This window comes from Suricata suricatta, chromosome 13 (genome assembly GCF_006229205.1).
Source record: "Suricata suricatta isolate VVHF042 chromosome 13, meerkat_22Aug2017_6uvM2_HiC, whole genome shotgun sequence".
NCBI lineage: Eukaryota > Metazoa > Chordata > Mammalia > Carnivora > Herpestidae > Suricata > Suricata suricatta.
Window position 1 is genome coordinate 24,699,411 of NC_043712.1, and position 27,837 is coordinate 24,727,247.

The following is a 27,837-nucleotide window of genomic DNA, read 5'->3' on the forward strand; positions in this document are numbered from 1 at the left end:
CTCTGAGCGGTCAGCACAGAGCCCGATGCGGGACTTGCACTCACTAAGTAGGAGATCGTGACCTGAGCCGAAGTCGGATGCTTAACTGATTGACCCACCCAAGCGACCCTGCGTTCATGAAGTTCTTAATATGATCATGTTTTGGGATACAATTTACTAGAATACAGTTCTTACCTGTCAGTAGATGTTGGACTAGTAGCCACGGGTGTTTCTGCTGGCTTTTCTGCAGGTTTCTCTTGTTTCGTTGCACTAGCAGGCGCAGGTTCAGAAGATGCTGTCGTTGATGCTGGAGTGACGGACGCAGGGGTGGGAGTGGGCGCCAAAGCGGGAGCGGGGGCTGGGACCTGGACTGCAGCTGGAGCTGCGGAGGAGCTAACTGTGGTAGTGGTGGCAGGACTTGACTGCTGCGTTGTAGCTGGTGCTGGTGTTGTCACTGCTTTGGGCTAAAGACATTAAAAAAGGAAAACAATGAATCATGATAGCGACATTATTACCTGATTTCTGAGTAGACTATGATTATAGAAGGCTATAAGCATAATTCTAATACAAACTTGTAACTTGAAAATGATTTTGTAAAGTAACATAATAAATGATCAGTATTAGCAAACTGAATCACTATGTTACTCTTTCAAAGCTGACGACAGCATCTATACTAACAACCTTAATTAGCTTTTAGCCAACAGTTTGTCTTTGTTATCAAGTCACTACAAAAGAGAACCAATAGAAGCCACTATTCAGAAATATAAAGAATGCGTACTAAAAAAGGAGAACCATTTAATTACCCCAATCAAATTTCACAGTTTAAGTTCCATGGTTATAACTTTAAAAGCATCGGCAAAATAACTTTCTTGTTTGATCTGAGCTAGTTCAGCCTGCGCTGAAAAGACTCACTGTGCAAGGTGGGACAGGGGACTGAAAAAAAAAAAATACTAGGAGCATTCACTCCCTCTTAAACAGTCTTGTGTTCAGCCCTATAACTTTTTAAACTGCCAATATAATACTCTGCAAATTATTAATATTCTAAAACTCCAATCTAGATTAAAATGTAATTTAAATGTATTTGGCTCATTTGCTATTTCCCTTAAGATTATTTGTGATCGATATAATAATGAAACATTCCATGCCCTCTCAAGGTCTCTGTTGCTCCAGTGCTATTTAAGCCTCATTCTAAATGGTAGGAAACGCATCTGCTTTTGGAGGTTTTGATGTTTACTTGATCTAAATAGCTTTTTTCCTGGCTCTTTATAATAAGGTCATTTCTCTTTGCCTCTATAATGCCTAATTCTTCTCCTTCTAATAGATGACCTCTATTATTAACTTGAAAACAAAATAACCAGAAATATCATTAGAATCCTATGTAAAATAAGAAAAAGCTTGGCTCTAAGTAGCTATTCTTCAAATGCATCCATCTATTCTGAGACCTTTCCTTCCTAATCTGTTATGTTCTAAACAGTCAAGGTTATTATAATACTGAAGGAAATGAGACCCCAAACAAGACCCCATATTTGTGTATCCAAATATGTGGATATCACATTTTGCATTACATACTATTCATGATAATACTAGATGAGACAATGGAATATCATCCAGACCTAAAAGGACAGAAATTCTGGCATATGCTATAACACAGCTGAATTTGGAAGACACTATACTAAGGGAAATAAGCCAGTCACACAAGGAAAATACTTTATGAATCCATTTATATGAGATATGTAGAGTAGTTAAATTCATGGAAAGTAAACAGTGGTTACCAGGGCCTGGGGGTGGAGGCAGAATGGTGAGTTACTGTTTAGTGGGTACAGAGTTCTGGAGATGGTTGCAAAATGATGTGAATGTACCAAATACCACTGAACTGTACAATTAAAAATGGTTAAAGTGGTAAACCTTGTATTATGTATATTTTATCACAATTAAAAAATACTGTTGAGACAAAGTTTTCTCATGATTCTGTTCTTCAGTATGTCAAGTTTAACATTTAATGAGTAAGCACTTTAACATAGCAAAATCACAATGGTTCTTAATGGATTATAAACGTGTTCACAAGAGATTTTTTCTTTGACCCTTAAAAAGATGGGGAGAGAGAGGGAGGGGGAAAGGGGAGAGGTGGAGAGATGGAAAAAAAAGGAGGGGGGGAGAGACAGAGGCAGAGAGGAGTCTACAAGCCTTTTCTGCCTGAGTCTGTCAGATCTAGTACATAATTTAGCAAGTCCCTTTAAGGCACCCTTATTAAAACCACAAAGTAAGAAATATTCTATTTCTAACAATCACACTTTTAAATAATTACATAATTAGAGATTTTACTACTCCTGCAAAATCTAACAATTTTTACATGATATTTTATCAACTGATTTAATTTATTTAAAAATGTTTAAGCTATAAATGTATAAAATTAACTTTATGGTTCACACAAAGTAGATTTAAAATCTTTAAAAAATACTTAAATGTCTGCCACTATGGATGTGCATAAATCGTATTCACTAAAGTATAAAAACTTGACTTGGGATTTTTATTACTATTTTTTTAAAACCTCACATGCATAAAAATATACAGAATGAGGCTCAAACTTACTTTTGTCACCATAACCACCACAAAGTTTTTTTCATCAATTTTATATTCTTTTAGAGCAGTATCATCATTGAGGATTTTGCCTAGTACATTAAGAAAAAAAGAACACATTATTTGAAGCCCCATAATCTTTGTCTTACAATTACCAATGTCAATTCTATTAATACTTTTCACAAAGAAAAACAAGAACTCATCAGCGAAGATAAATAACATTTGATTGAAAGATACCAAACACAAACACAGTGTATGTGTCTGAGAGAAATTTGTATACACAATCCAAAGATAACATATTACTTTCAACATTTAATTCATACCTGCATAAATTAATTTTTGACCTGCTACAGGAAAGGCATCTTTCCCTTTTTCAGATTCAATCTTCTCTTTCAGTGCCTTTACCTAAAGGAAAAATAAAACATTTTTTTCCTAACAGGTCTAAACAAAAAATGACTATCCAGATTCTGGATAATGCAAGGTAAAATTTTTTTACATGTATTAATCATTAATACTTGCAAAAATGTAAAGATGTCTTCACAACATATTAAAAAAGACTCATTCTTAATGCATATCATTAGGTATAGGTATAACTTTACCACCAGCTGCTATACATACACAGATTAAGAGAAAAAACTTTTACCAGTTGACTTGATAAATCTCTTCAAAATAAAAACTGCAACATCAGAAGTCTTCACATTATAAAGTTTATAGGCTTATTTCCACAGAGTAAAAAAGAAAAGCTCTCCAACTTAAAAGGTCTAAGAAATAAAATAGTCACATTTACAATAAAAACAAAAGTTAAATATGAATGTGTAAATGATTCAGGGGCACCTGGGTGTCTTAGTTGATTAAGCATCCAAGTCTTGATTTCAGCTCAGGTCATAACCTCATGGTTTGTGAGTTCAAGCCCCGTGTCGGGCTCTGTGCTGACAGTGGACAGCCTGCTTGCGATCCTCTCTCTCTCTGCCCCACTCCTGACTGTGCTGTCGCTCTCTCTCAAAAATAAACTTAAAAAAAAAAAAAAAAAAAAGAAGGCATATGATTCACTTTAAACATTTTTTTAATGTTTAATGTTTTTGAGAGAGAGACAGAATGTGAGCAGGGGAAGAGCAGAGAGAGAGGGAGACAGAATCTGAAGCAGCCTCCAGGCTCTCAGCACAGACACCAACACAAATGATTCACTTTAAAACTGGGATGTTTCATCATAATCATCTGATGGGGCTTCTAAAATGGGGCCTAAACACCTGTATTTTTTAAAAGCTTTACAGGTGGCTCCAAAGTTCAGCCTTGGCCGAGGACCACTGGACCACTTAAATGATCTTAAACAAGTAGCTCGGTTTCTCTCCTCAGTATCTATCTCACCTACAAAGTAAGAGGTATTGTAACAGACAATCTTTACGGTCTCTGTTAAAATTACAGGACAGTAGGCTCATTATGAGGTATTTTGAACATGAGTCCAATTTCTGAAACTAATCAGAAAGCATGATGACAGAGGAGTAAAAAAGGCAATAAGACATAATGGAACTAGTTTCATTACTTTAAAGGCAGAAGAATCAAGAAGGAAAATTCCATTCCTTCTATTTCCCAGAATACTTCTAAAAATTGTCTAAGTTGATAGTTCTGAGCTTTAGGTGAAAGACTGCCTGATAGGGATACACAGAGAGAGTACTACTTTCATTACTTTAAAGATACACGAATCAAGGGGAAAAATTCCAATTCCTTCAATTTCCCAGAATACTTCTGAAAATTGTCTAAGTTGATAGTTCTAAGCTTTAGGTGAAAAACTGTCTGATAGAGATATAAAGAGAAGGTTCCTTTGTACAATTAAAAATCAATGGTGTAGTTTCCAAAAGAAAAAAGGATCTCAGTCCACTATTTTCTATTGTTCCAAATTTCAAAAGTTAAATGAACACAAGTAACACCTTTTAGAAATTATTTTAAGTTTACTTATTTTGAGAAAGAGACTGTGGGGGAGGGGTGAGAGAGAGAGAGAGAGAGAGAGAGAGAGAGAGGGAGGGAGGGAGGGAGGGAGAGGGGATATGAATGAGAATCTGAAGCAGGCTCTGCAATGTCAGTACAGAGCCTGATGCAGGGCTTTAATCCACAGATCATCCAAGAGTCAAATGTTTAACCAACGGAGCCACCCAGATGCCCTACAAGTAACAGCTTCTTAAGAAGGCACTCAGAAAATCTGATCTCCACATCAGTAAACTCAGGATATAAATCCCATGAGATGGTAAATTCTATGCTATGTGTGGTTCAGAATAAAAAAGTACAAGAATTCACAACTTTAACAGTTGGCCCTTGTTCCATAAGTTATATTGACAGTTCTCGTTTTACCTATACATTCAGCTAGCACTTCATGATAAGAGTGGGAAATAAAAGATACTTCTCAAATTTCTAAAATAAAGTAACCTTTAAAGACCATTTAGTTAAACCCTATACTGCTAGGATTGCTAAGGCCTAGAGCACTGATTCTCTAGGTGTGGTCAAGGAACTATAATGGTTCATAAGACAGTATCAGGTGGTCTGCAAGGTCAAAAGATACTATTTGACTTTTCCACTCTCATTTTCTCACAAGTATATATCTGAGTTTTCAGAGGCTACAAAACATGTGATTTCACGAAAGACTGAGTGCAGAAGCAGATGAAAATCTAGCTTTTTTTCTATTAAGCCAAACATTAAAAAGTTTTGCAAAACCAGGGGCACCTGGGTGGTTAAGCATCCAATTTCTGCTCCGGTCAGAATCTCATGGTTCATAAGTTCAAACACTGCATCCTGCTCTTTGCTGTCAGTGCAGAGCTTGCTTCAGATCGTGTCCCCCACTCCCCTTGCCCTCTAGCGTCTGTGCGCTCTTCTCTCTCAAAAGTAAACAAACATCTGAGGTGCTAGGGTGGCTGAGTCAGTTAAGTGTCCAACCTCAGCTCAGGTCATGGTCTCATGGTTCATGGGGTTCAAGACCCGCATTGGGCCCTCTGCTGTGAGCACAGAGCCTGCTCGGATCCTCTGTCTCCCTCCCTCCCTCTCTCTCTCTGCCCCTCCCCTGCTATGCACAGTCTCTCTCAAAATAAACAAACTTAAAAAAAAAAAACCACTAAAAACAAGTTTTTGCAAAACAAGTATGACAATGCCAGTCTTACAGTTTTTTTGTTTTGGGAAATAATTTTTTACATAAAAATATATTAATTATAACATTTAATGGATTATCTTTAGACGAGATCGGGCGCGTTCAGGGTAATGGATTATCTTTAAATGAACATTTAAAATATTTCTCTGCTTAATTTCTAAAACAGTAAATACAAGTACACTGATAAAAGTTGTTTTGGGGTCCTCAATAAATTTTAAGTGTAAAGGGTCTTGCAAACAAATAGAGAGCACTGCTACTTCACATGCTGACGGACTTGGCACAGTCAGCTGAGCGCCGGCACAGAGAGCTCAGTTAGGGCCCTCGTTGTTCAGAGAAGAGATGCAATATTTGCAACTGTGGTTGCTTGGTAAAAAAATAAAAGTAAAATAAAAATCACAAATGAATTATAGACTACATGTGTTACTATGAGTGATTCTAGTTCTCAGAAGAGTACATAGTGGTATAGCACACAACAGATGCTCAATTAACACTCGCTGAATGAGTAAATTAATATAGCTTATATATGTGAAGAAAAAGGAAATATAAAGAAATATATGAAGCAAAAAATAAGAGAAATAAAAGAAACAAGCAGGAATATCATTCCTGACAGACAGGAATGTGTAGCCAATTTAGACTTAATTGATATGTATACATGGTTTCTAACCAATAGAAATTTTATATTTTTTATTTCCCATGCCCATGGAATATATACTTAAAAATTTAGGCCATAAAGACTACTCCACTATATTTTCATAATCCCAAACAAATAATGAACCTACTCTCTAGCTTTGTATGTCAAAAGAGGGAGAAAGGGACAAAATCCCAAAACCCTTCTAAGTTTAAAAAAAAAAAAAAAAAAAAAAAGCAGAGTAACAAGAAGAAACACCTCCAATCACTTTTCTCCAAAGAAACCAAAAATGGTGATTCAAAAATATTAAGTACCTAAGAATGAGAACTCTACAGACATCAATACCTATATGATTTGACTAAAAAAAGTAATCACAGATTAACATTAAAAGTGTTACCAAACAAAGAAAATTAATAAACTAAGCATGCAATTGAGGAAGAAATAAGACAAATACCAAAAGGAAAACTGCAAATAAATTGATTAAGAGAAAAATTGTAGAAAATACCTCCTGTGCCAAGAGAAATATGGGACAGTCAATAAAAAGTTCAACCTTATTAGTAACCAAACACAAATTTTACTGTCAGACATTAGGCCCAAACACCATCATACTGGAAAGACAGTGTTGAACAATACTCGGTGTTAAGTCTGAAGAGACAACACTCTCATAATGGAAGCACCAAACGATAAAATACTGAAGGGCAAGATGACAAAGTGCAACACTGGGGGTGGTGGCCATTTAATCTCGCAATACCACCTCAGGAAATGTGTGCATTATACACATACGCACACCAGAACTAGACTTTAGTTCCAGGTGCACCGACCTGTCCAAAATTCTGGCACTGTTCCTTAACCTCAACACAATCTTTACTTTCAGTCTACTTAAGTCGTCTACCTGGACACAGGCTGAATCCTGTTATCCCCAAACTGCTCCATCTTTGAAACTGTAAACACCAATCACCAATCCCTACCAGCTCTCAGTAACTGTTCACTACACCTGTCTTATATTTCATTAAGATTTTGGTCCCCAGAGCACCTACTTTCACTTTGATCTTTACTGCCAGTTCTATTCAGTAAAGACAACATTTCCACTACTTCTATCACTTTCTTCCTACTATCTGACTTTCTTTTCTTTCTGCTGCTTCTGCCAGACAAAATTCCACGTTTGGACCAACACAATTGAATTTATTTCTATCTGTACTCGACAAAAAAAAATTCACTTTGACCACTCTGTGCTGTCTCCTACCTCACTTAGCTAACAAATCTTACCTTAACTATCCAACCCCTGCCTATCCATTTACATACAGTCTTCTAAATGCTGGAGAAAATGAAAGATACTCCAAATCATCAGTTCTTTTGGTTCTCCTCCATTTTCCAAGAGGATATATTGAACCTGCATTCTTCTCTAAATTTGATTCCCAAAACTTCCTCCCTCCCCACAGATAACTATCTTCTATTTCATTCAAAACATACTCAGGGCGTTGAATTGACTCAGCTAAACTTCTGACTCTTGATTTTGGATCATGTCATGACCTCACGGTTTGTGAGACCAAGCCCCACTTAGGCTCCATGCTGGAGTATGCTGGGTATTCTCTGTGTCCTTCCTCCCAAAATTAAAAACAAAGGCAAAAATCAGCAGATATCAGAGGCACCCATCCTCCACCTTCTGTCATGAAAGCGACATACCTTCCTTTTTTTGCATCCAGATCTACCTAATCTCCTTCCTTTCCTATTAAAGAGGCATCCCTCTCAAACCTAATTCTTTCCACTTGTCCTCCCTCCAGTGTTCTTCAATACCTTGCCAGATTTATTGTTTCCCACCCTCCCTCAGCTGTATTTTCACCCTCTTCTTCAAAGCCAGTTCATTTCCATTCACTGAAACAGACCCAATCTTCTACCATGTTTTTTGTCCTTATTTTTTATTATTTTAATTTTTTTTCTTTTTTTTAATGTTTTTTAAAATTTATTTTTGAGAGACAGAGCGTGAGCAGGGGAGGGTCAGAGAGAGAGGGAGACACAGAATCTGAAGCAGGCTCCAGGCTCTGAGCTGTCAGCACAGCACCTGACACGGGGCTTGAACCCACGAACCGTGAGATCATGACCTGAGTTGAAGCCAGACGCTTAACCGACTGAGCCACCCAGGCGCCCCACAATCTTCTACCATCTTAAAAACAAAACAGAAACCTCACAACCCCCCAGACTTCTTGCTAGCTATATTCTCCTCCCCATAGTCTCAGGCACTTTTCAAAGAATCAACTACATACACTATAGTACTTACTTATTAAGCCCACACCTATTACTCAAGAGAGTAATGTAGCGGTTGGTGACAGAAGCATGGACTTTATTCAGCTACTTGTTTCCTCCCTATTCTCAGGATTCCATTATGACTGCTCTTACTAGTACCACTAAATTCAGCAAAATCATAACTAGATACTTCTTAGTCCTTCACTACCTTACTTGACCTATCATTTTAAACAGTACTCACCTGTCTCTTCTCTACACATCGTCTTCCTTTGGCTTCCATAAGGCCATACTTCTCAGGATTTCCTCCTAACTCTCTGTTCACTCCTCTCCTGAGCCAGTCCTTTAAGTGCTTCTCAGTATTATGCCCCCAAGGCTGCCTTTTCTTCTACATAAACTTCCCAGAAAATCCAACTCATCTAGTTTTAATAACTATCTCTTAGCTCAGCCCTCTCCTTACCTTTAGTGATGCATACCCAACTCTCTAACGGACACTTTTACTAGATACCCCAGTACAGGCATTTCAACCGAAATGTATTTGCTGAAAGACGGCTTCTAGATGAGTTTGTCTAAATCTTCCCTAACCTGATCAAATAGAATAGATTTTAAGATGGTTTATAAAGAAAGGCCTTCTTTCTGGACGTTACCAAAAAATAAAGAAATAAAGAAAAAAAAGAAAAGAAAAAAAGTAGCAGCACCTCTCTACATAGTTTCTTTTGGGAAGGTTATGGCAAGCAACAGAGTGCAGTTGTGACTCCTCTGACTGTGAAAAGCCCCATGCCAGTGCTCCTGTTTCAGAAAACAGTAAACAAGATGGATCTATACTTGAGTATCACAGTTCCAATAAATAACCAAAGCTACCCCATCCAAGGCTAATAATAAACAAGAAGCAGGGAATAAACTTTCATTTTGCTGCTTATTTCCCCCTAGAGAAAGAATGGAAGTTTATCATCAACTCAGCTATTGACAAAGCATGATTGACAAGAAATCAAACTTTTCTCCTGGCCACATACTTCTCTCCTATGAAATCGTGTGCATTTTAAAGGAAAAACATACCTTGTATCTAACATTAAACATGGTTGACATGGCTTTTTATCCCCCAAAGGGAGAAAAATCATCGTAACAGTGTATCAAAAAGTGCCAACATAAAAGCTGATTATCCTGTTTTATCCATCCCCAGGAGGTGCAGGTCTCTTCTTCCATCTTCCTCACATCAAATCATTCATCCAGTGGTTCCAACCTACCACCTAGTTATTTCCCAATGTGAACATCACATTGCACCCAACGGCACTACCTTAGTTCAGGCCAACAACTATTAAAAGTAGTCATTTTCATTCAACAAACTTAAATGGTATGTTTCAAATATAATGTTTTATAAATTATATCCCTGTGATAGTCAATGCTGTTTTGCATGTCATTCATTCTTTTTTTTTTTTTTTTTTTTGCATATCAGTCTTACACAGCACTTTGCACAAGATTTCTAGGACTATAGCTTGTGGATTAGGTTAGCAAATGAATATTCATGATAATCCAGCTTCTTCAATGTTACCATATATTTTCCTTATTACTGTTAATTATACATATGGTAGAAAGATTTATGCAAGCTTTAATGGGTGGCCCTGAAATACAAAGGCTGAATGAGTAACAGCTCATGGATGTTATGCACTTAGCCCATGCCAGGCAGTATATAGAGCTTCACAATATTTAACTTACTTAATCTGTGCTACATCTATTTGAATCCTGACTAGTGCTACTGTGGAAGTTGGTATTTGTGAACAACAAATACTGTTGATATTTGTGAGCACTAATAAAGGCAAATTTGAGTTCTTTTGATCCAACAGTTCTATATCTAGAAATCAATGCTAAAGAGATGTTTACACAAATACTTCAAAGATAAATTAACAAATTATGTGTTCCACACTACTATTCATAACACTAAAAACAAGCATAGCATTCACCAATGGTGAAATATTACTGTGCATGCACACTCAATTTGAATACAATGCAATATAAGAACAATACTATATACACAAGGTATTCACTGAATGCGTGCACATATGAATGAATAATTTATAATCATCTTTAAAGGCCAAAAGCTAGTTGCTAAGCAACTGATTTTTAAAAACATAGTGAAATTATGTTTATATATTACACATAGACCAAAAAAAATGTCTAGAAGCAAATAGGGTCTTTAGGGGTTATTTGGACCAGGGGCATAAAGCCTTCCACTTTTTTATATACTTCATAACTATAACAAGCCTGGATTATGTTAGTAATTTAAGGGAAAATCTTAAACATTTAAAAGAAAAAAAAATTCTCATTGCACCCCCTTCTCAATCACTGCTTACTAATATCACATAAGAATACACTGCAATTTTGAGAGGAGTCTGCACTAAAAAAGAAAATTCTAAAGCACCTAGCTAGCTCAGTTGGTAGAACATGCAACTTGTGATGTTGGTGTCTTAAATTGGAACCCCACGCTGGGTATAGAGATTATTTCAAAAAAAAAAAAAAAAAAAAAAGACTGAGGCAGTAGTGTAGTACCTACTTAAATTTTGAAAACTAAGAGCAACCAAAATCTGGCAATTAACATTAGCAAAAGGAAAGAGTCCCAAAGCCAAATATGTTTACAAAAGATTTCACAGATTTATGCTGTGGGCAATGTTTTTGGTTTTCTTTTTCTTTTGGATTCCTTAAGTGGTATCCTTCCATTTGAGAAACTGGCGTAGGCACCAAGGAATATTTACTGGATTCCTCTCCCCAAAGTAGGTTTCTGCTAATTCTAACGACAGATTTGACTATTAAGAAGTCAGTTGACTTCAGAACAATAGGAAAAACCTTCCCATTGGACCCAAGGAATAAAAGAATATAGCAAAAGAGATTTTGTTTTTATTACTGAGAGTACAGTATTAATAGTGTGTGAGCAGAAAGTATATAAAGGCAATCAATTCTCAAATTAGGGTTATGATCCAAAAGGCTACGGTTTTAAATATTTCAAGTTCAGAATCTATTCTTCTCATACAAACTATGATATTTAAGCTACCCCAAGTATTCACACCAACTTAATCTATTCTAAAACATATTCCTAACAGTATGACTTCAACAAGATTAAAACTGACATAGACTTTGAAAACTGATTAAGTAGAAAAATAGAAACTCTCAAGATACCTGTAAACTTTTAAAGGCAGAGAATGGATCTAACACGCTACAAAAAAGTCACCTACCTAATTTACCCCAAAGTGTGACAGCTAGAGGAGTGAGGGAGTGACAATAATTCTTGGTTACCTGTTGTAAGTATTTAGGATTTGCTGATATGTATTAGTCATTTATAGCCAGTCTACCTCCTCTCCTAGAAAAGGTTTATGTAATGTATAAAAGGTTTATAAAGTTCATTCAGTATAAAATTAGCTCTTGGAGACACTACATAAAGAATTTTTCCAAACTTATAAGGGAACAGATGGCATGGTGTCCTTCAGCAGGATTCACTGTGCTATGGCAGGCTCAAATTTAGCACATTTCTTTCCAAAAGAAGAGAAATTTTATACATTACCTATCAAATCATCTCATAATTTCCAAATTAAAGAAAGCAGAACACTGCTCTTAAAAACTGTTCAGGGGCGCCTGGGTGGCTCAGTCAGTTAAGCGGCCGACTTCAGCTCAGGTCATGATCTCAGTGCGTTTGACCCCGCATCGGGCTCTGTGCTGACAGCTCAGAGCCTGGAGCCTGCTTCGGATTCTGTGTCTCCCTTTCTCTCTAACCCTCCCCTGATCGCGCTCTCTCTGTGTCTCTCAAAAAAAAACAAAAAAAAAACAACAACAAAAAAAAACTGTTCAAAAATGCTAATCACATCAAGTTGACACAATGAGAGGATACCACAGCACACAAACTTTTTGTAAAAAAGGTAATAAAAACAGATCAAAATAATGGAAAACTGATGAAAGTACAATTTGCTGAAACAAATTGCATATATTTATTTCTGATTTTGCAATTCACTAAAAATTTTCAGATCCATGATCTCTTTTGATTTTCACATCAACTCTACAAGAAAGGCAGGCAAGTTATTAGTCCTATTTTATAATGAGAAAAGAGATTTAAGTTCTCAAGGACACAGGATAACTACAAAGTGGGGGTGGGGAGGCTCTTCCTTAGGCTAATAGTGCTGTGATGTATTTGAAAGAGAGCAAAATGTAAAAACAAGTAAACAGACTCAATAGCTACCCTTAAATTTTGCTATAGAGGCAGGAGGGAAATGAGGTAGTGCCCAAAGCGGGATGTGGAGACAAGGGATGGTTTTATTAAGATTGGGAAAATGAGGGGCGCCTGGGTAGCTCAGTCGGTTAAGCCTCCGGCTTCGGCTCAGGTCAGATCTCACGTTCGTGGGTTCGAGCCTCGCATCAGGCTCTGTGCTGACAGCTAGCTCAGAGCCTGGAGCCTGCTTCCGGTTCTGTGTCTCCCTCTCTCTCTGACCCTCCCCCTCTCATACTCTGTCTCTCTCTGTATCAAAAATAAATAAAACATTAAAAAAAATTAAAAAAAAAAGATTGGGAAAATGTTTGAAGGTTGTAGAAAGGAAAAATTAATGAGGCAGAAGAGAAAAGTTGAACTGATGGAGTGGGCTCTTCACACAGAGACAAACCAGTAGAGCAACCAAAATGCTGTGGAAAAGTAGAAGGACTGGCTTTAGCACCCTCCACAATAGATAGCTACCCCACAACAAAAGGAAACTAGAGGAAGTAGGTAGCTCTGCAAAAGTTCTTCTGTTCCAATTGTTTCTATGTTCTCAATAAAACTGACAATCTGGGGTCATCAGCTGAAAATAAGGAAATTAATGAAATCTGCCTATGACAGCGGAAGAGTGAATGGACTAGTAGAGGGTACTACCAGGCAGTAAAAGGGCCTAATGAAGGTTAATGTTCATGAATTTTAAGTGAGACAAATCAATGTGGCTCTGTGTTTTCTAGGACACAGGTACAAGCACAAACATAACTGGATTTAATCACATCTGAAGTTTTCCAAGCAGAAACAGTGAAGTGAGAGCAGGACCATGTTGCCAGGCACAGTCACAGCTTTAGCTAAGCACTCTGTGTACGATCTCAAACTCATGAAACCTTCCAAACAACCATATGAAGTTACCAGTGGCAGTACCCTCATTTTAAGATGAGGAAACAGGCACATAATTGAGTAACTTGCCCAAGGTCACAGAGCAAGTGGTACAAGCCAGGATTGAAACGCAGGCAGTCTGGCTCAAGAGACATGCTATGCTGACCCTTGCAAGAGTGATTATAATCACTGACCCTATTTTAGCTGGGCAAGAGTGGAAGCAATAACATGAAGCAAAGGCCAGCGAAGAAAAGTATGCATCAAATGAATTATAGGCCTCATTAGAACTGGAATCAGAGGAAAGGTAAGGCAGGATACTAAAAACAGATTACTAGGGATGCGGGAATAGCTTGTTACTGGTAATAAGATCTAATTACCAGTCATGGGACTGAATAATTGAGGTAGAAAGAAAGATCGCTGGATGAGATTCAGGAATACAAGACCTGGGTATAGGCAAGATACATAGATAGTGAAACTACCAGAGCCACTGACTATGCAATGGCAAGAAGTTACTAATCACATTGATCTTCATTTCTTCTTTTTAAAACATACACTATTACATATTTTCCACAATTCTGGTGTGGATTTTTAAAACATGTCTACCGTATGCTGTGAAGCTCGAAACTATGATAATTTTCACGTTTTTAACACAAGAGATAAAAATAATTACATCTGGAAAAATGACAATGTCAAAATAACAATGTATGTCCACAGCTACTATCTACGCTTCCTCATTTCCCATTCATTCCTCAATCTACTCAAACAAAATTTTGGTTCCAACACTGCATGGAAATTACTTGTCAGGGTCATTAATGAACTCCAAGCTGCCAAAACCAAAGAGCAGGTCTCTTTTGAATTCTCAAGCATCAGACACATTTGATCCTTTGCTGCTCCTTGACACATTTTTTCTTGGATTCTTCCTACCTCAAAGATGACTCCTTGACTGACTCTTCACTATTTAATCTCCATGTGAAATCTCCAATTCTAAACCCACACGTCAACCTCAGGACCCATCCTATTACCAGCAACATTCTCACCATGGTTCTTCAATTCTAGAAGCATACAATTAATCACATATAGTGGATAATTCAGGGTTCATTTTTCATGAGGAACAGGCAGTGAAAAAGACTGCTAGATAATCTCATCCAGTCCCATGGATTGAAGTCAACCACACATGCCGCCTATTGTCAGGTCTCTATCTCCAACCAAAACTTCTCTCTGGGATAGAGATTCATTATAAATCTCCTTGCCATCTCTACTGAATGTTGTTGTTGTTTTTTTTAATGTTTAAATGTTTATTTGAGAGACTAAGAGTGTGCACTCATGCAACTGGAAGAGGGGCGGGGGGAAGTAGGGGGGAGAGAGAATCCCAAGGAGGCTCTGTGCTCAGTGCAGAACCCATTTGTGGGGCTGGATCCCAACAACTGTGAGAGAGATTATGACCTAAGTCGAAATCAAGAGTTGGATGCTTAACTGACTGAGCCACCCAGGTGCCCCTCTGCTTTAACATTTAATAAACTTAAATTTTAAGTTCCTTAAAAGGTCTTTCCCCACAGAAAATACTTTTCTCCACTGGAGTAATTATTATTCAGATCCCAGTTTAAATGTCACTGTATTCAAAAAGGCCTTCTGTGACTAGTCAATTTAAAAGTAGCCACCCAGTCATGTACTATCATATTACCTCGTTCTATTTCAATTCTCTATATAGCTCTTAGCATTATCTGGTTATTAAAATTTCTTTTCTAATGGATTCATTCCATTACAATATATGTACTATAACAGTAGGACAGGACATTTAGTAAGTGCTCAACAAATATTAAATAAATCAATATGCAAACAATGGGGGATCACTTACCTGACAGTTCACTAAAAGTATGTATTCAACTCATTCAAAAGATGTTTGTTAAATGCCTACTATGTGCTAGGTATAGGAAAAGCAAAATTCTGGCAGAAACCATACCAGACTTCCCAGGTACTTCCTGTATTGTGATTTACCAATATGTCAACAAACCTTAATTTCATCTCTGTAATACAGTATTTTAATATACTTATTCTTGTTTTAATAACCTAGGAAACTTCTATAATAAAGTACTATCTCCAGCACAACTATATTAAAATATACTAAGCCTCAATAAGAATAAGTTACTAAGAAATGATGTCTAACAAATACCATATCCAGTACAAGTACCAAACAGCATTTTACAGCATAATCACCAACATTATACAAATAAACCACAAAGCAAAGTAATTCTTTGTAGATTACTGTACCGTACACTAAGTGTGCAGTCTACAGTAATAAAAACTGTTTTATCTTTACAGTTCTCTTATCCAAAACTTCCAACGTATATACACAGCTTTGATGTATTAATATAATCGCATTTCAGCTCGTTCATTTAAAGTTTCATCTCCAACTTAGTATTTTTTTTTCCAGTCACTGAAAGCACACAACAGTGACAAGAGTTGGTGTATTGAAGGATTAAATCTGTCTATGCCATATTCTTTCTTGTCATCATTTTCAGGGATACAATAAGATCTGCAATGTATTACAATCACTTAAATTTTTGTTCTTTAATCTACCTGTTCTTAATGGGTTAAAGTAATAGCAAAAAAGACAACTAAGTGATTTTGGATCTGAGCTTAAAAACAAAAAACCCCAACTGTACTCTATTTCCCTCTAAATGTCCATCACATGACCAACTTTCAAAAAAAATTTTTTTTAACATTTATTTGTTTTTGACAGAGTCCAAGTGGGGAAGGAGCAGAGAGGGAGGCAGAGGATGCAAAGCAGGCTCTGCACTGACAAGAGTCCGACATGGTGCTGGAACTCACAAACTATGAACTCATGACTTGAGCCAAAGTCGGATGCTTAACCTACTGAGGCACCCAGGAGCCCCACCAATTTTCAAAATTTTATACAAATAGCAGTCTGTCAGACATCTCAGAATGCTTTATTATGCAGATTACTCAAATTTCGATTCTTTTATTTTTATTTTTTACAATAAATCATCTCTTTAAAATAAAGTTTCACATAATTAAGAATATTCTTTCTTAGTAATGGTCTTCCCATCCAATCTTTTCATTTTGTTTCTATATTGCTTGAATATTTTATAAGAGATACATTACTATTATAAAATAAAAGGATTGTTCTGCACTGATTAACACTAAAGGCAGTGCATGGTATTGGTCAAATAAATGGCACAAAATGGCTGGTTAAGTGTTAAGAAAATTTTGGCAGTTAAAAAAGGGGGAGAAAGTTTCAGCATTCAAAAACTAAAGCAAACACAAACAATTTAAAAACAAATTCTGTTCCTTTTTCTACTTTGTACATCTACATTGAGCCACTAGGTCAATATGGCTCCCAGAGAACCAGAACCTGTCCACATGTGCCTATATTCCTCCGAGGCTGCCACTCAAAGATCACTAAACATATAGATGTTCAACAAATGAATCACTCTCATGATTCTCCTATCCCAGTCCCATCTTTAATTTATTTTTGCTCTTGCACATCTCAAGCTCATAAGAGTTTCTGTACTGGCCACTTCAAGTTACTTAATTTTCTTAGTTCCTTCTAGGTAAAAATCAAACAAGGACAAACCTTTGAATAACCAAAACAGAAGAAACTGTTCATTTTATGTGGCTCTCCTTACAGGTCTCAATAAATTCCTGTTTTCTCCACTTTATTAAAAAAGCTATTTCTGATATCCTCGGTTACCTAGTTTTCACCACAAATTAGAAACAGGACATTTAGAGTCTTCTTATATTAACAGAACGTTCACTGTTTCTTTCCTTACAGTAATTCAACTCAAATACTATGTCAAAAGTAGATACAAGGGGCATCTGGGTGGCTCAACTAGTTAGGTGGCTGACTTTGGCCCAGGTCATGATCTCGTGGTTGGCTGAAGCTCCACATCAGGCTCCGTGCTGTCAGCTCAGAACCTGGAGTCTGCTTTGGATTCTGTGTCTCCCTCTTTCTGCCCTTCCCCTGCTTGTTCTGTCTTCCTCAAAATTAAATAAACGTTAAAAAAAATTAAAAATATAGATATTTTAAAAAATCACTATTAACATTTCTGAATTTTAAATCCATTAAAATGAAATGCTACAAGGAGTGCCTGGCTGGCTCAATTGGTGGAGCACAGGACTTGTGATCTTGGGGGTTGTAAATTCAAGCCCCACACTGGGTATAAATATTACCTAAAAATAAACTCTTAAAAAAAGAAAAGAAATTCTACAAGTCATCTTAATGTAAATGCTCTCTATCAATGATTAAATGTTTTCATTTCTTGCTCCAAACTAACAATACTAGTTTTTATACTCATATGAATAGTAACAAAATTATGGTTAGAAAAATAGCGACAAAAAGCTGAAGAAGCCAATGTCTAACAATTAGCTTTCTGAAAATACACTTTTAGAAGCATATTTATAATTCATGTAACGACATTCCCTTGTAAATAAACTGGTAAACAGCAAATACAGTTAAGAACATATACAACAAACAATATTGGCTCTAAAATAATGCACAAAATGCCTAAACAGCTCTACAAATTATATAGAACATCCAGTAGAGCTGTAGAAAGTCAATGCATAACTTCAATAAATCGACAGATATTTACAAAAGTCTCCTTTAGGTTTCAATCATTCTAGAATTAATTCTGAACATTATAAACTGGTAAAGTTCCTGTGGCACCAGTATTACTGAAAAGAAAGTCAAATAGACATTTTATGAAGTTTTGTCTGAAAATGTTAGACAGCTGCACTTTAACTTTCATCCTTTAATTTATTAGTACACACTAAGCAGTAAAGAAAAATTCGACTTCTATTAGTAATATCATTCCACAGCGTGTTGTCCATTACTCTGAGGACACTGAAAAGTTTCTCCTCTATAATTGCTATCTCCTGTACCTTTAAGAATTTATCACAAAGCATACTTCTACATATTCTTGAAATAAAATTATTTTGTGCCACAATTCCACAAAGATTGCAAACTATGTTTCTTAAATAATTAAGGATGAGGAAACTTTAAGTTAAATGAGACAGGTAAAACATAACACTGCGTTCTCACCCAAAGATAGCCATTGCTAATGACTGATTTCATTTACTAACCACCAATTAAATACCATTATAGCCTCACGTTTCTGAAAGGCAGGTGTATAGCAAATAAGTTACAGAGTCACAAATAGCACTCGTCTATTTAACATCATCAAAACCCCTGATCTCCACCAAAAATAGAATCAACTATTTTTTAAAATACATATTGTTAGGAAGTAGTTGGTTTAAACTTAACATGACAATCTTAATAGTGTACAGAACCATAATTCCAAAACAAAGCAATAGATTTACACCGGTGGCGTTTTTCGATTCTTGGCATAAAGTTGTACGGAGTTCTCGCAATCACAAATACATTAAGATGGCATGAGAATTTACCACGTGGACTTTCAAAGTGTTTTGAGGGTTTGACTACAGAAGAGATTCAAAGTTTTTATTTTCTTTTTTTCTTCCCTGAAATGCTATCATCTGGGGGCCGGGAAAAGATGCAGGGTTTCCAATACCTACATCACAAGACTTCAACAGAGGAGTCATGAACCTGGAGCTGAGTTTGAGCCTGGATTCGAAGGGCTCTAACGCAAAAAATCTTCACCACCAAACGGCCTGGGAAGTGCGAATTACGTATGGGTGTAGACTTGAAGGCGGGAGAACTGCGGCTAAACAATTCACGATACTTTATGCAAATAAAAGGGTTACCAGTTCTGGAGAAGAGGCAAAGAATTCATCTCCACCACCACTCACCTTCCACTCTGAGGCTGACGGAACCTGATATCTTTTTTTAAAAGCTCATTATCTCCAGTTACCACCTCCTAGACTTTAGCGCCTAGCCCGGTCCGCGCAGGAGTAGTGGCGACGCCTACAACTCCCTCCCGCACCTAAGCACCCAGAGAGCCGGACTCCGTCACCGCGGAGGCCTTGACCTCCCCTCCCCCTCTGGCCCCACAATCGAGAGCTCCCAGGCCCAGGCCTCCTGTGCCCGGCGGCCGTGTGCTCCACGCCATCTGCCACCAGGGCTTCGGCGTCCGGCCACTGCCTCCCCTTACTCCTGCCACAAAGCCTGCGGCCAACTCCGAAAGCTCGCGTGGGCCGCACGCCGTCGGGGCCGAGACCCCGGGCCCTGCCCGTGCCCAAAGCCCTCAGGCCTTAACCAGCGCCCGGAGCTCGAACCCCACGCTCGCCGCGCACTCCCGGGTGCGCTGAGGACTCTCCCCGATCCGGCGCGCTGCCGGGCCCTATTCGGAGCTGAGGCCCGGGCCCAGAGCACAGAACCGCCGCGCCACCCCCAGCTCAGGCCCAGAGGGCCCCTCGCGCTCCCCGACGCCCGCGCGCAGCCGCTCCCGCCCTGCCCCGGCCCCGCGCTCCCCTCCGCTCGCACCGTCTCGTCGGGGTCTATGTCGATCTTGAAGGTCTGCTGTTGGAGGGTCTTCAGGGTGACCAGCATGGTGCCGCCGTGCAGCTCTGCTGCCGGGCCTGCTCCGGGTGCTGGCCGCTGGGCGGGGTCTGTGTCCTGGCGGGGCCCCGGGGTCGCCCGCGCTCTTCGCGCACTCGGGAGGAAGGCGGTGGGGGTGGGGGCTTGTCACATTCGCCCTGCGGAGCGGCCTCTCCCCCAGCCCTGGGCCCGGGCCGCGCCGCTGCCTCCGCGACTGCGGTCTTCCTCAAGAGTTTGGGCCGCCGTGCTTCCTCACGCGCCCAGAGCCGGCCACTGAGTCCAAAAGGCACGAGGGGCTCTGCGAGACAGGCAGAAAATCCGCTAGCTCACCACAAGCTGGTGGCCGCCATCAACGTGACTCGCCGAGACGCACCCCCTCCCCCACCCGAAAAAATCTGGGGGATGGGGCCGGGCTAGCTAAGCACGCAGGCGTAGGGTGCGGCGAGGCTGTGCGCAGGCGCGGACAGGAACTCCGCCCCGGAATTGGGGCGGGGCGGATTGCGGCTCTGGAATGTCGGCGGCCCGGATCGAACGTGCGCAAGCGCAGTCAGTGGGCGTCTCGAGGGCTGTCGGGGCTTCCTTGTGGCGTCTGCACCCGGGGCGTTCTCCCGCCGGTCGCTGCTCCGCCTACGTCCAGGCTCCTCCCGGCTGCCTGAGTTGCGCAATCCGTAGCCGGGGAAGCGCTACGTGGAGACCGCGCTAAGTGGAAGCCGAGCGGCGGTAGGTTGAGGCGGGGTTTGAGTGAAAGGATCGTGGTAACCACGGTACTGGGCAGGCGCTTATTGGGCGCTTGCCGTATGGCTGAGCCTCTGTGGTGACGACTCTGGTCCTTTACTCCTGAGAGCACAGACCCCTGTGCCACACTGCCTGGGTGGACGTTGGGCGTAAATAGAAGGACCGATATAGGAGGTCAAGTGTTTTCATTCGTCTGGGCGGAACTGCCCGTGGCTCCTGTCACCCAGAAGTCAGAGAGCTTGGATACATAGCACTTGCCTTTCACCACGTCTCCCTCCTCTCCCTTGAGCTCTGGTTGTTGGTGGGTGCTAGGCACGTGCTCCTGCCTGAGAGCCTGCCTTGGCACTTGTCGTGCCTGCGTCTTAGTCCTCTTTACCCAGATGCTTGAGTGGCTCACTGTCTCGCCTCCTTCAAACCCTTGCTCAAATATGACCTCAGTGAAGTTTACCCTAATACTGGGCTCAAAATCTCAAGTACTAGCTCTATTTTCCTGTCTCTCTATAGCATTTATCATCTTGTAATTACTAGATAATATACATATTTATTACGTTTATCATCGTTCTTTTCCTCCAAACCCCAGACTGAAACTGCTCAAAAGCGAGGATTTTGTTGTGTTAACCGATGTGTGAAGAAACGTGCCTGACAGCTGGCATACAATAAATATTATTGGAATGGGTAAATGTGCATCCTGTCCCTCATCAGTAAGGTACAGATAATAATAATTCCATTGATTGTTGGAGGGGGTATTGAGTAATGTATGTAAAGACTTAGTACAAGGAGCATAGTAAGCATCGCCTAAGTTGTTAGCTATTTGTAGTATGCTCATTTACAGATAAGAAAAGTGGAGTACAGAGATGCTGAGTAATGTGCCTGGAGTCACCCACCTAGTAAGTGACAGACCCAGCATTTGAACCCAAGCAGAATGACCCCAGAGAACTTGGTCCAGGTGTCCAGGTATTCTTTATAAAGTATACATTTGACATAAAGTGGTTCAAGTATAAAGGAACTGAGTTAGAGTTATACCACTAATCATATGATCAGTTGCAAATTACATCTCCGTGCCATGGTTCTGACTGAGACAGTGTCACTGCTTGGTTTTTCCTGGATTTTAGTGCTCAGATATAATTCTTACAGCAGAACTTTCATTGAACAACTTCCTTCTCCACTGACCTGACATTTCCCTTTTCACACCTTGTCTTGTAGTTCAATATCTAATCCTCTGCCGTCTGTATTCCTGTATGGCTGTTAGTCACCAGGTGATTTCATTTTGTGCTTTGTTTTGAAATACCTCCAGCTTGACCTGTCCCCTTAGGTGTATATAGTTAGCCAATTGCCTAGACGATATTTTCACTTAGAGTATAACAGCCTTCTGGAGCCTATCACAACCAAACAGAACCACTGATTTTTCTCTGGATCTCTCATCTCCCTGAAACCTGTTTCTGTCCTGGCTTCCCCCCATTTTAGTTCATGGTACTACCATCTACTCAGGTGCACAGATCAAAAATCTCATCATCAGCCCTGGTAAATCTCTCCTTTGTTCCTATTTCCCCGCCCACCACATCTAATCTATTATCAAGTCCTGTCAACTTTATTCTCCAAATTATATCCCCAATTCAGCCATTTTTACCATTTCTAATTCTACAACCTTAGGCTAATTCATCATTATCTTTCACTGCCTCCACTTCTGCTCTTTTTCCTGTTAGCCTTTCCAGCAGTCAGAGTAGGCTTTTTCAACCGTAAATCAAATCATATAACATCTATTCTTTTTTCTTTTACTGTTTGTTTATTTTTTGAGAGAGAGAGAGAGAGAGATGCAGAGCGGCAGGGGCAAACAGAAGGAGACAGAATCTGAAGAAGGCTCCAGGCTCTGAACTGTCAGCACAGAGCCTGATGCAAGGCTCGAACTCAGGAACTGTGAGAGCATGACCCAAGCCGAAGTCACCCAGGTGCCCCTCATATCTATTCTTAATGCCTAATTACATTTGAGAAGAAAATTCAAACTCTTTGCCTGGCTTGAAGAATTCACACGATCTGTGTCCTGCCAAATTCTCTGGTCTCCTCTCTCTTCTGTCTCCTGCTGATTCACTGTCATCCTTCTGCACCAGCTTTCTCTCATGCCTCGAACTGGCCACACTGGTTCTCACCTCTGCACTTTGCAGTTATGGTTACTTCAGCCGGGAACTGTCTTCCCACATCTTTGAATGGCTGACTCCTTTTCATCATTCAGATTGCAGGTCCTAATTTACTTCCTTGGAGAGCACTTCCCCAACAACTGCAATGATCTATAATAAACATTAATAACCCTCTAGGCGAGGCACCATTCTATGCCCTTTATGTGGATAATTTCATTTGGGCCCCAACAAAATGCCACGAGATAGCAACATTATCCTGGCCTAAAATTTTCCATGGATCTACTTGAAATTATTATTTTTCAACCTGTTTATGGTCTGTCTCACATTACTACTCACTTCCCATCTTTGTTTTTGTGTTTTTGTTTTGCCTAACTCATTGTCTTTCCCAAGCACCTAGATCAGAGCCTGGAACACAGTAGCTGCTCAGTAGTATATGTTGACTGACTCCTAATTCAGCTGTAAGCTTCATGAGGCCTAGTGTTCTGTCATTCTTACTCATAATGGTATGTTTAGAGTCTGGTGCAGTGTGAATGCTCCATATGCCTTGGCTGAAAAAATGGTGAAGTAACTTTAGTTAACAGCCAATTTAGTGGAAATTTAAATAGTTGTAATAAAACCTGTGAAAACATTTTATAATTTGTTAATAGTTTTGTTATAATATATATTTATTATAAATTTAATCCACTTATAATATTAAATTATCATTTATTTTTATTATAACATAACCTTTTATATTAAGGTTATTATACTTTTATTTATGTATTTATTTATTATAATTTTAAAACCTTTCCTGCTACAACTACTGTTGTCCATCTGAAGTAAAAGGCAGTGAGAAATGCCTCTCCATATATTGGAGTATATTTTTTAAAAAAAATCTTTCACTCATGGCAAAATAAGCAAATCAATAGTACAAAAGGGATCAATTAAAAATAAATCCTCCTGCTCCCCTTCCTAGAAATAACCACTGTTTTGAGTGGCTTTACAAATTTTCAAATATGTGTGTGTATATATATATATATATATATATATATATTCCCCCAAATAGTTTTGGCAACAGTAGATTTTAAATGCCAATTGAAAGATTCACCTGATACATTTTCTAAAGTACAGTATTCAGATAAAAAGTTGTTTTAGTTTTCTTTTAATTTCTGGAAAACCTGTATGCCAGGCATAACCGCTCTTGGCCCAATAGCACAGGTTGGACAGGCTGTATGGCTCCTTGGAAGATGTAGTTGCCTTTACGCAGAGCCCCACAGTTCACATGACAGATGAGAGGACCCCACACCCCAACCCTCCCAACACAAAGGCCACCGAGGTGAGGTTGTTCATGAGCAAGGCCTTGTAGGATAAAGGCCTTCTTCAAGAGCTGTTCAGGATAGTAAGATGGGTAGGAGTTGTTAATTCCAAATACTTGATAACAAGCCTGTTAATTTTGCTTGCATTTTTGGGAATAAGTCAATGGTTTCAGAGGAAAAGATGAGCAAGCAGAGGTGTAGCAACTGCTGACTTAGGAAATATGAGGGCAAAAATGCCAGACTTCAAGCTATTCATTCAGCAAATAGTTATCGAGACTCTCTTCGTGCCAAGAACTGTTCTGCATGCTGTGGATACAGTAGGGAACAAAACAATGTCCCTGCCTTCTTGGAGTTTATAATCTACTGGGATAATAGATAAAGAACTAAAAATCAAAGATATTTATAATCAGGTGATAAGTGCTATTTTTTAGAAAGCATACAAAGAGGATTGGGGTACTTGCATGGCTTAGTTAAGTATCCAACTTTCGATTTAGAGTCAGGCTTGATCTCACAGTTATGTGTTTGAGCCCTGTATTGGGCTGTGCGCTGACAGAGGAGCCTGCTTGGGACTCTCTGCCGCTCTCCTACTTGTGCACGCTCTCTTTCAAAATGAATAGAGTAAAAATAAAAAGCACATAAAGAGGATCAATAGTGCTTAGAAAAAATAGAGTTGTTACAGAGAATGTGCCAGATATCTTCCATTCCTTTTCCTCCCATCATTCTTTCTTCCCTCTTCTTCGCTCAGTGATTGGCTCCAAGAAGGCTAACGTGTATGGACTATCACAGCTGGCTTCCTGGGGAGTCCCTGCAGGAGATAGGAGTGAGCAAAGAGTGAAGTTAGGGAATTTATTTTCTGTGGTTGGTAGTACTCTTGATACAAGGTCATTGCTTCTGCAGGGTGGCCCTCCAGGGGGCAGAAAGGTACCCAGGAGGTCACTGGGATTGGTAAATGGGACCCCTCCTGCTTCCCCACCTTGGTTCCTGGACCCAACTAGTGTTCCTACTGGGGAAACAGTGTCCTATAGGGTTCTCTGATTCAGTGTATAGATTGCATTCTGGAGAATGAAACCCTGTTCTTGCACAGTAGTCCCTCTAAGATGGTACTTCAGTTGTACCACCAACAGGTCATTCCATTGCTCTCTCAGGTTGGCTCCTCTGGAGACGGTAATATATGAAAAGACCAACGGATCCTATTATGGGATCAGTCCCAAACCTCCAGTGCAAAATAGGTCACTGGTTGGATGCTCTGATGCATGGGGGTTCCATGTCTGTGGATCAAGTACTCTGTAAACTCCTGCAACAGTGCTACAGGCTAAAGCTCTGCTCGCTGGAATTGTAAACCTATGCCAAGAATACATATCTATTTTTATGAGAATAAATTGGCCCCCAGTATGCACAGGGCCCAACGCAATCAACTTGCCACCAAGTGGCAGGTTTATCCTTCAAAGAATAGTACCATTCCGAGGATTAAACACTGATCTTTCTGGCAGTTTGGGTATTCAGAGATGATGGTAGCTAGATCAGCCTTACTGCAAGGTCACACCTGATCTCCATCTTGGCCACCATGGTCACCCATTCATGTGCCCATCATGTTTCTACTCTTGCCTCCTTAAAGTCTGCTTTAACTACAGTAGCCAGATCAGTTCATTTACACTCAAAACTCTGTAATGGCTCCCACTTCAGTCAGTAAAACACTGTTTACAATGCCCTTCCTCCTTCCTCCATCCTCCTCATTAGTTTTCTTACTTTGTTAGCTACATAATTCCCTAAGTTCACTGTGCTCCAGCTGTACTCGCCTCCTTTCTATCCCTTGAACTGGCCAGGTCCACTCCCACCTGAGTCTTGTTCTCTCTTGTGTAGATAGATATCTGTCTTCTCCACCTACTCCAATCTTTGCTCAAATTTCACCTTCTCAGTGAAACCTACCCTGTCCTCTTTATCATCTTATGTAATATGACATAATGATAATGCCCCACACTTCCCCATCCAGCATTCCTCATGCCTCTTATCCTGCTTTCCTTTTCTTCCCCTCTTAAACTTACTGTTTTCTTATGCGCAACTTGATTTATCTGTTATGTTTTTTGTGTAGTGTCTGTCTCCCCTGCTAGAGGACAGGGGTCTCTGTTTTGCTCACACACATTCTTTAAACACCAGGAAAAGTACCTGGAACAGAAAAAGAAGAAAATTGAACCACTCAGGAATAAAGGCAAATTAAAACAAGGTGACACTTTTGTGTTAAAATTAACAATTAAGACTTAGTAACCTCCAAAAATATTAAAAGTACATGGGAAAGATATTTCCATAGTTTACTAGTGAGTTTACAATTTATAACAACCTTTTGGAAAGCCATTCAGCCATAGAGGTGGTTCTTAACTTCTAGAATTTCACCTTTTATACCACCCTACCTCCAAAACTACTTTTCTCAGCTTAGCTATTTAACTATGACTTGAAAAGTTGATTTAACGGTGTAGTCAGCCAGCCACTGGGGCAAAGGCCTGGCATTCACATATTTTATGTTTAAACAGTATCATTTACACAACCCAACATTCCTTTTTCTCATTTGAACTGATTTTCCCATTAGTTTTGCAAGACTAGAAAAACCGCTAGTAATAAATTGTGAAATGGATCTTTTGCTAAAGTTCAATATGTTTAAACAGTTTGGGTTCTTTTTTTTTGTTTTCTCATTTTTCCCGACTCAACATTCTTTTTTTGCATTCAACAGATTTTTTTTCATTTCTAGCTACATTGATTTTAATTCATGATTTATTTCAAATATACCTGACTTGTCTTTTGCACTAAAAATCATAACTGACTTTTTGTTGAGATAATGTTTATTTGTTAATGAATTTACGGGGCTCAAACCCATGAACCATGAGATCATGACCTCAGCCGAAGCCAGATGCTTAACTGACTGAACCACCCAGGTGCCCCAATAATAACCATTCTAACAGGTGTGAGGTAGTATCACATTGTGGTTTTGATATGCATTTCCTTAATGCTTAGTGATAAGCATATTTTCATTGCTTCATGGCCATTAGTAGATCTTCTTTGGAGAGATATCTATTCAATTCCTTTGCCCATTTTTGAATTGGGGTGTTTTTTGTTGTTGAATTCTAGGAGTTCTCTCTCTATTCTGGATATTAACCCTTTATCAGATAAGTGGTCTGGAAATATTTTCTCCTGTGAGTTACCTTTCTGTTCTATTCATAGTGTCTGTCATAGTGTATTCAGGCCACTATAATAAAATACTATAAACCAGGTAGTTCATAAACAAAAGAAATTTACTTCTCACAGTTCTGGAGGCTGGGGAGTCCAAGATCAAGGTGCTGGCAGATTCAGTGCATGGTGAGAGCCCACTTCCTGGTACATAGATGGCCGTCTTTTTGCTGTGTCCTCACATGGCAGAAGGGATGAGGGCTCTCTCTGGAGTTCCTTTTATAAGGACAGTAATGTCATTCACGAGGGCTCTGCCCTGATGAGCTAATTCTATCCCAGAGGCCCTACCTCCTAATACAATCACCTTGGGGGTTAGGATTTCAACATGTGAATT

General features: G+C 39.4%; 1 protein-coding gene and 1 long non-coding RNA gene across 3 annotated transcripts in view; one reads left to right on the top strand and one right to left on the bottom strand.

The window, feature by feature from the left end:
• Window positions 1–20,564, bottom strand: part of RAD23B (RAD23 homolog B, nucleotide excision repair protein) — a 44,786-nt gene extending 24,222 nt beyond the window's left edge. The window contains exons 1-4 of one of the 2 annotated variants that reach the window (XM_029920056.1): window positions 20,072–20,564; window positions 2,880–2,961; window positions 2,569–2,648; window positions 175–443 (exon numbers count right to left, since the gene is read on the bottom strand). In XM_029920056.1, coding sequence (XP_029775916.1) covers window positions 175–443; window positions 2,569–2,648; window positions 2,880–2,961; window positions 20,072–20,137 — 497 coding nt within the window. In that variant the 5' untranslated portion in view covers window positions 20,138–20,564. The remainder of the gene's footprint in view (window positions 1–174; window positions 444–2,568; window positions 2,649–2,879; window positions 2,962–20,071) is intronic. The other variant, XM_029920055.1, reaches the window with a different exon arrangement.
• Window positions 20,565–20,656: 92 nt separating this feature from the next.
• The window catches only part of LOC115276341, a 248,056-nt gene continuing 240,875 nt past the window's right edge, over window positions 20,657–27,837 (top strand). Inside the window, exon 1 of the long non-coding RNA XR_003901893.1 lies at window positions 20,657–20,845. This is a non-coding gene — a long non-coding RNA (uncharacterized LOC115276341). The remainder of the gene's footprint in view (window positions 20,846–27,837) is intronic.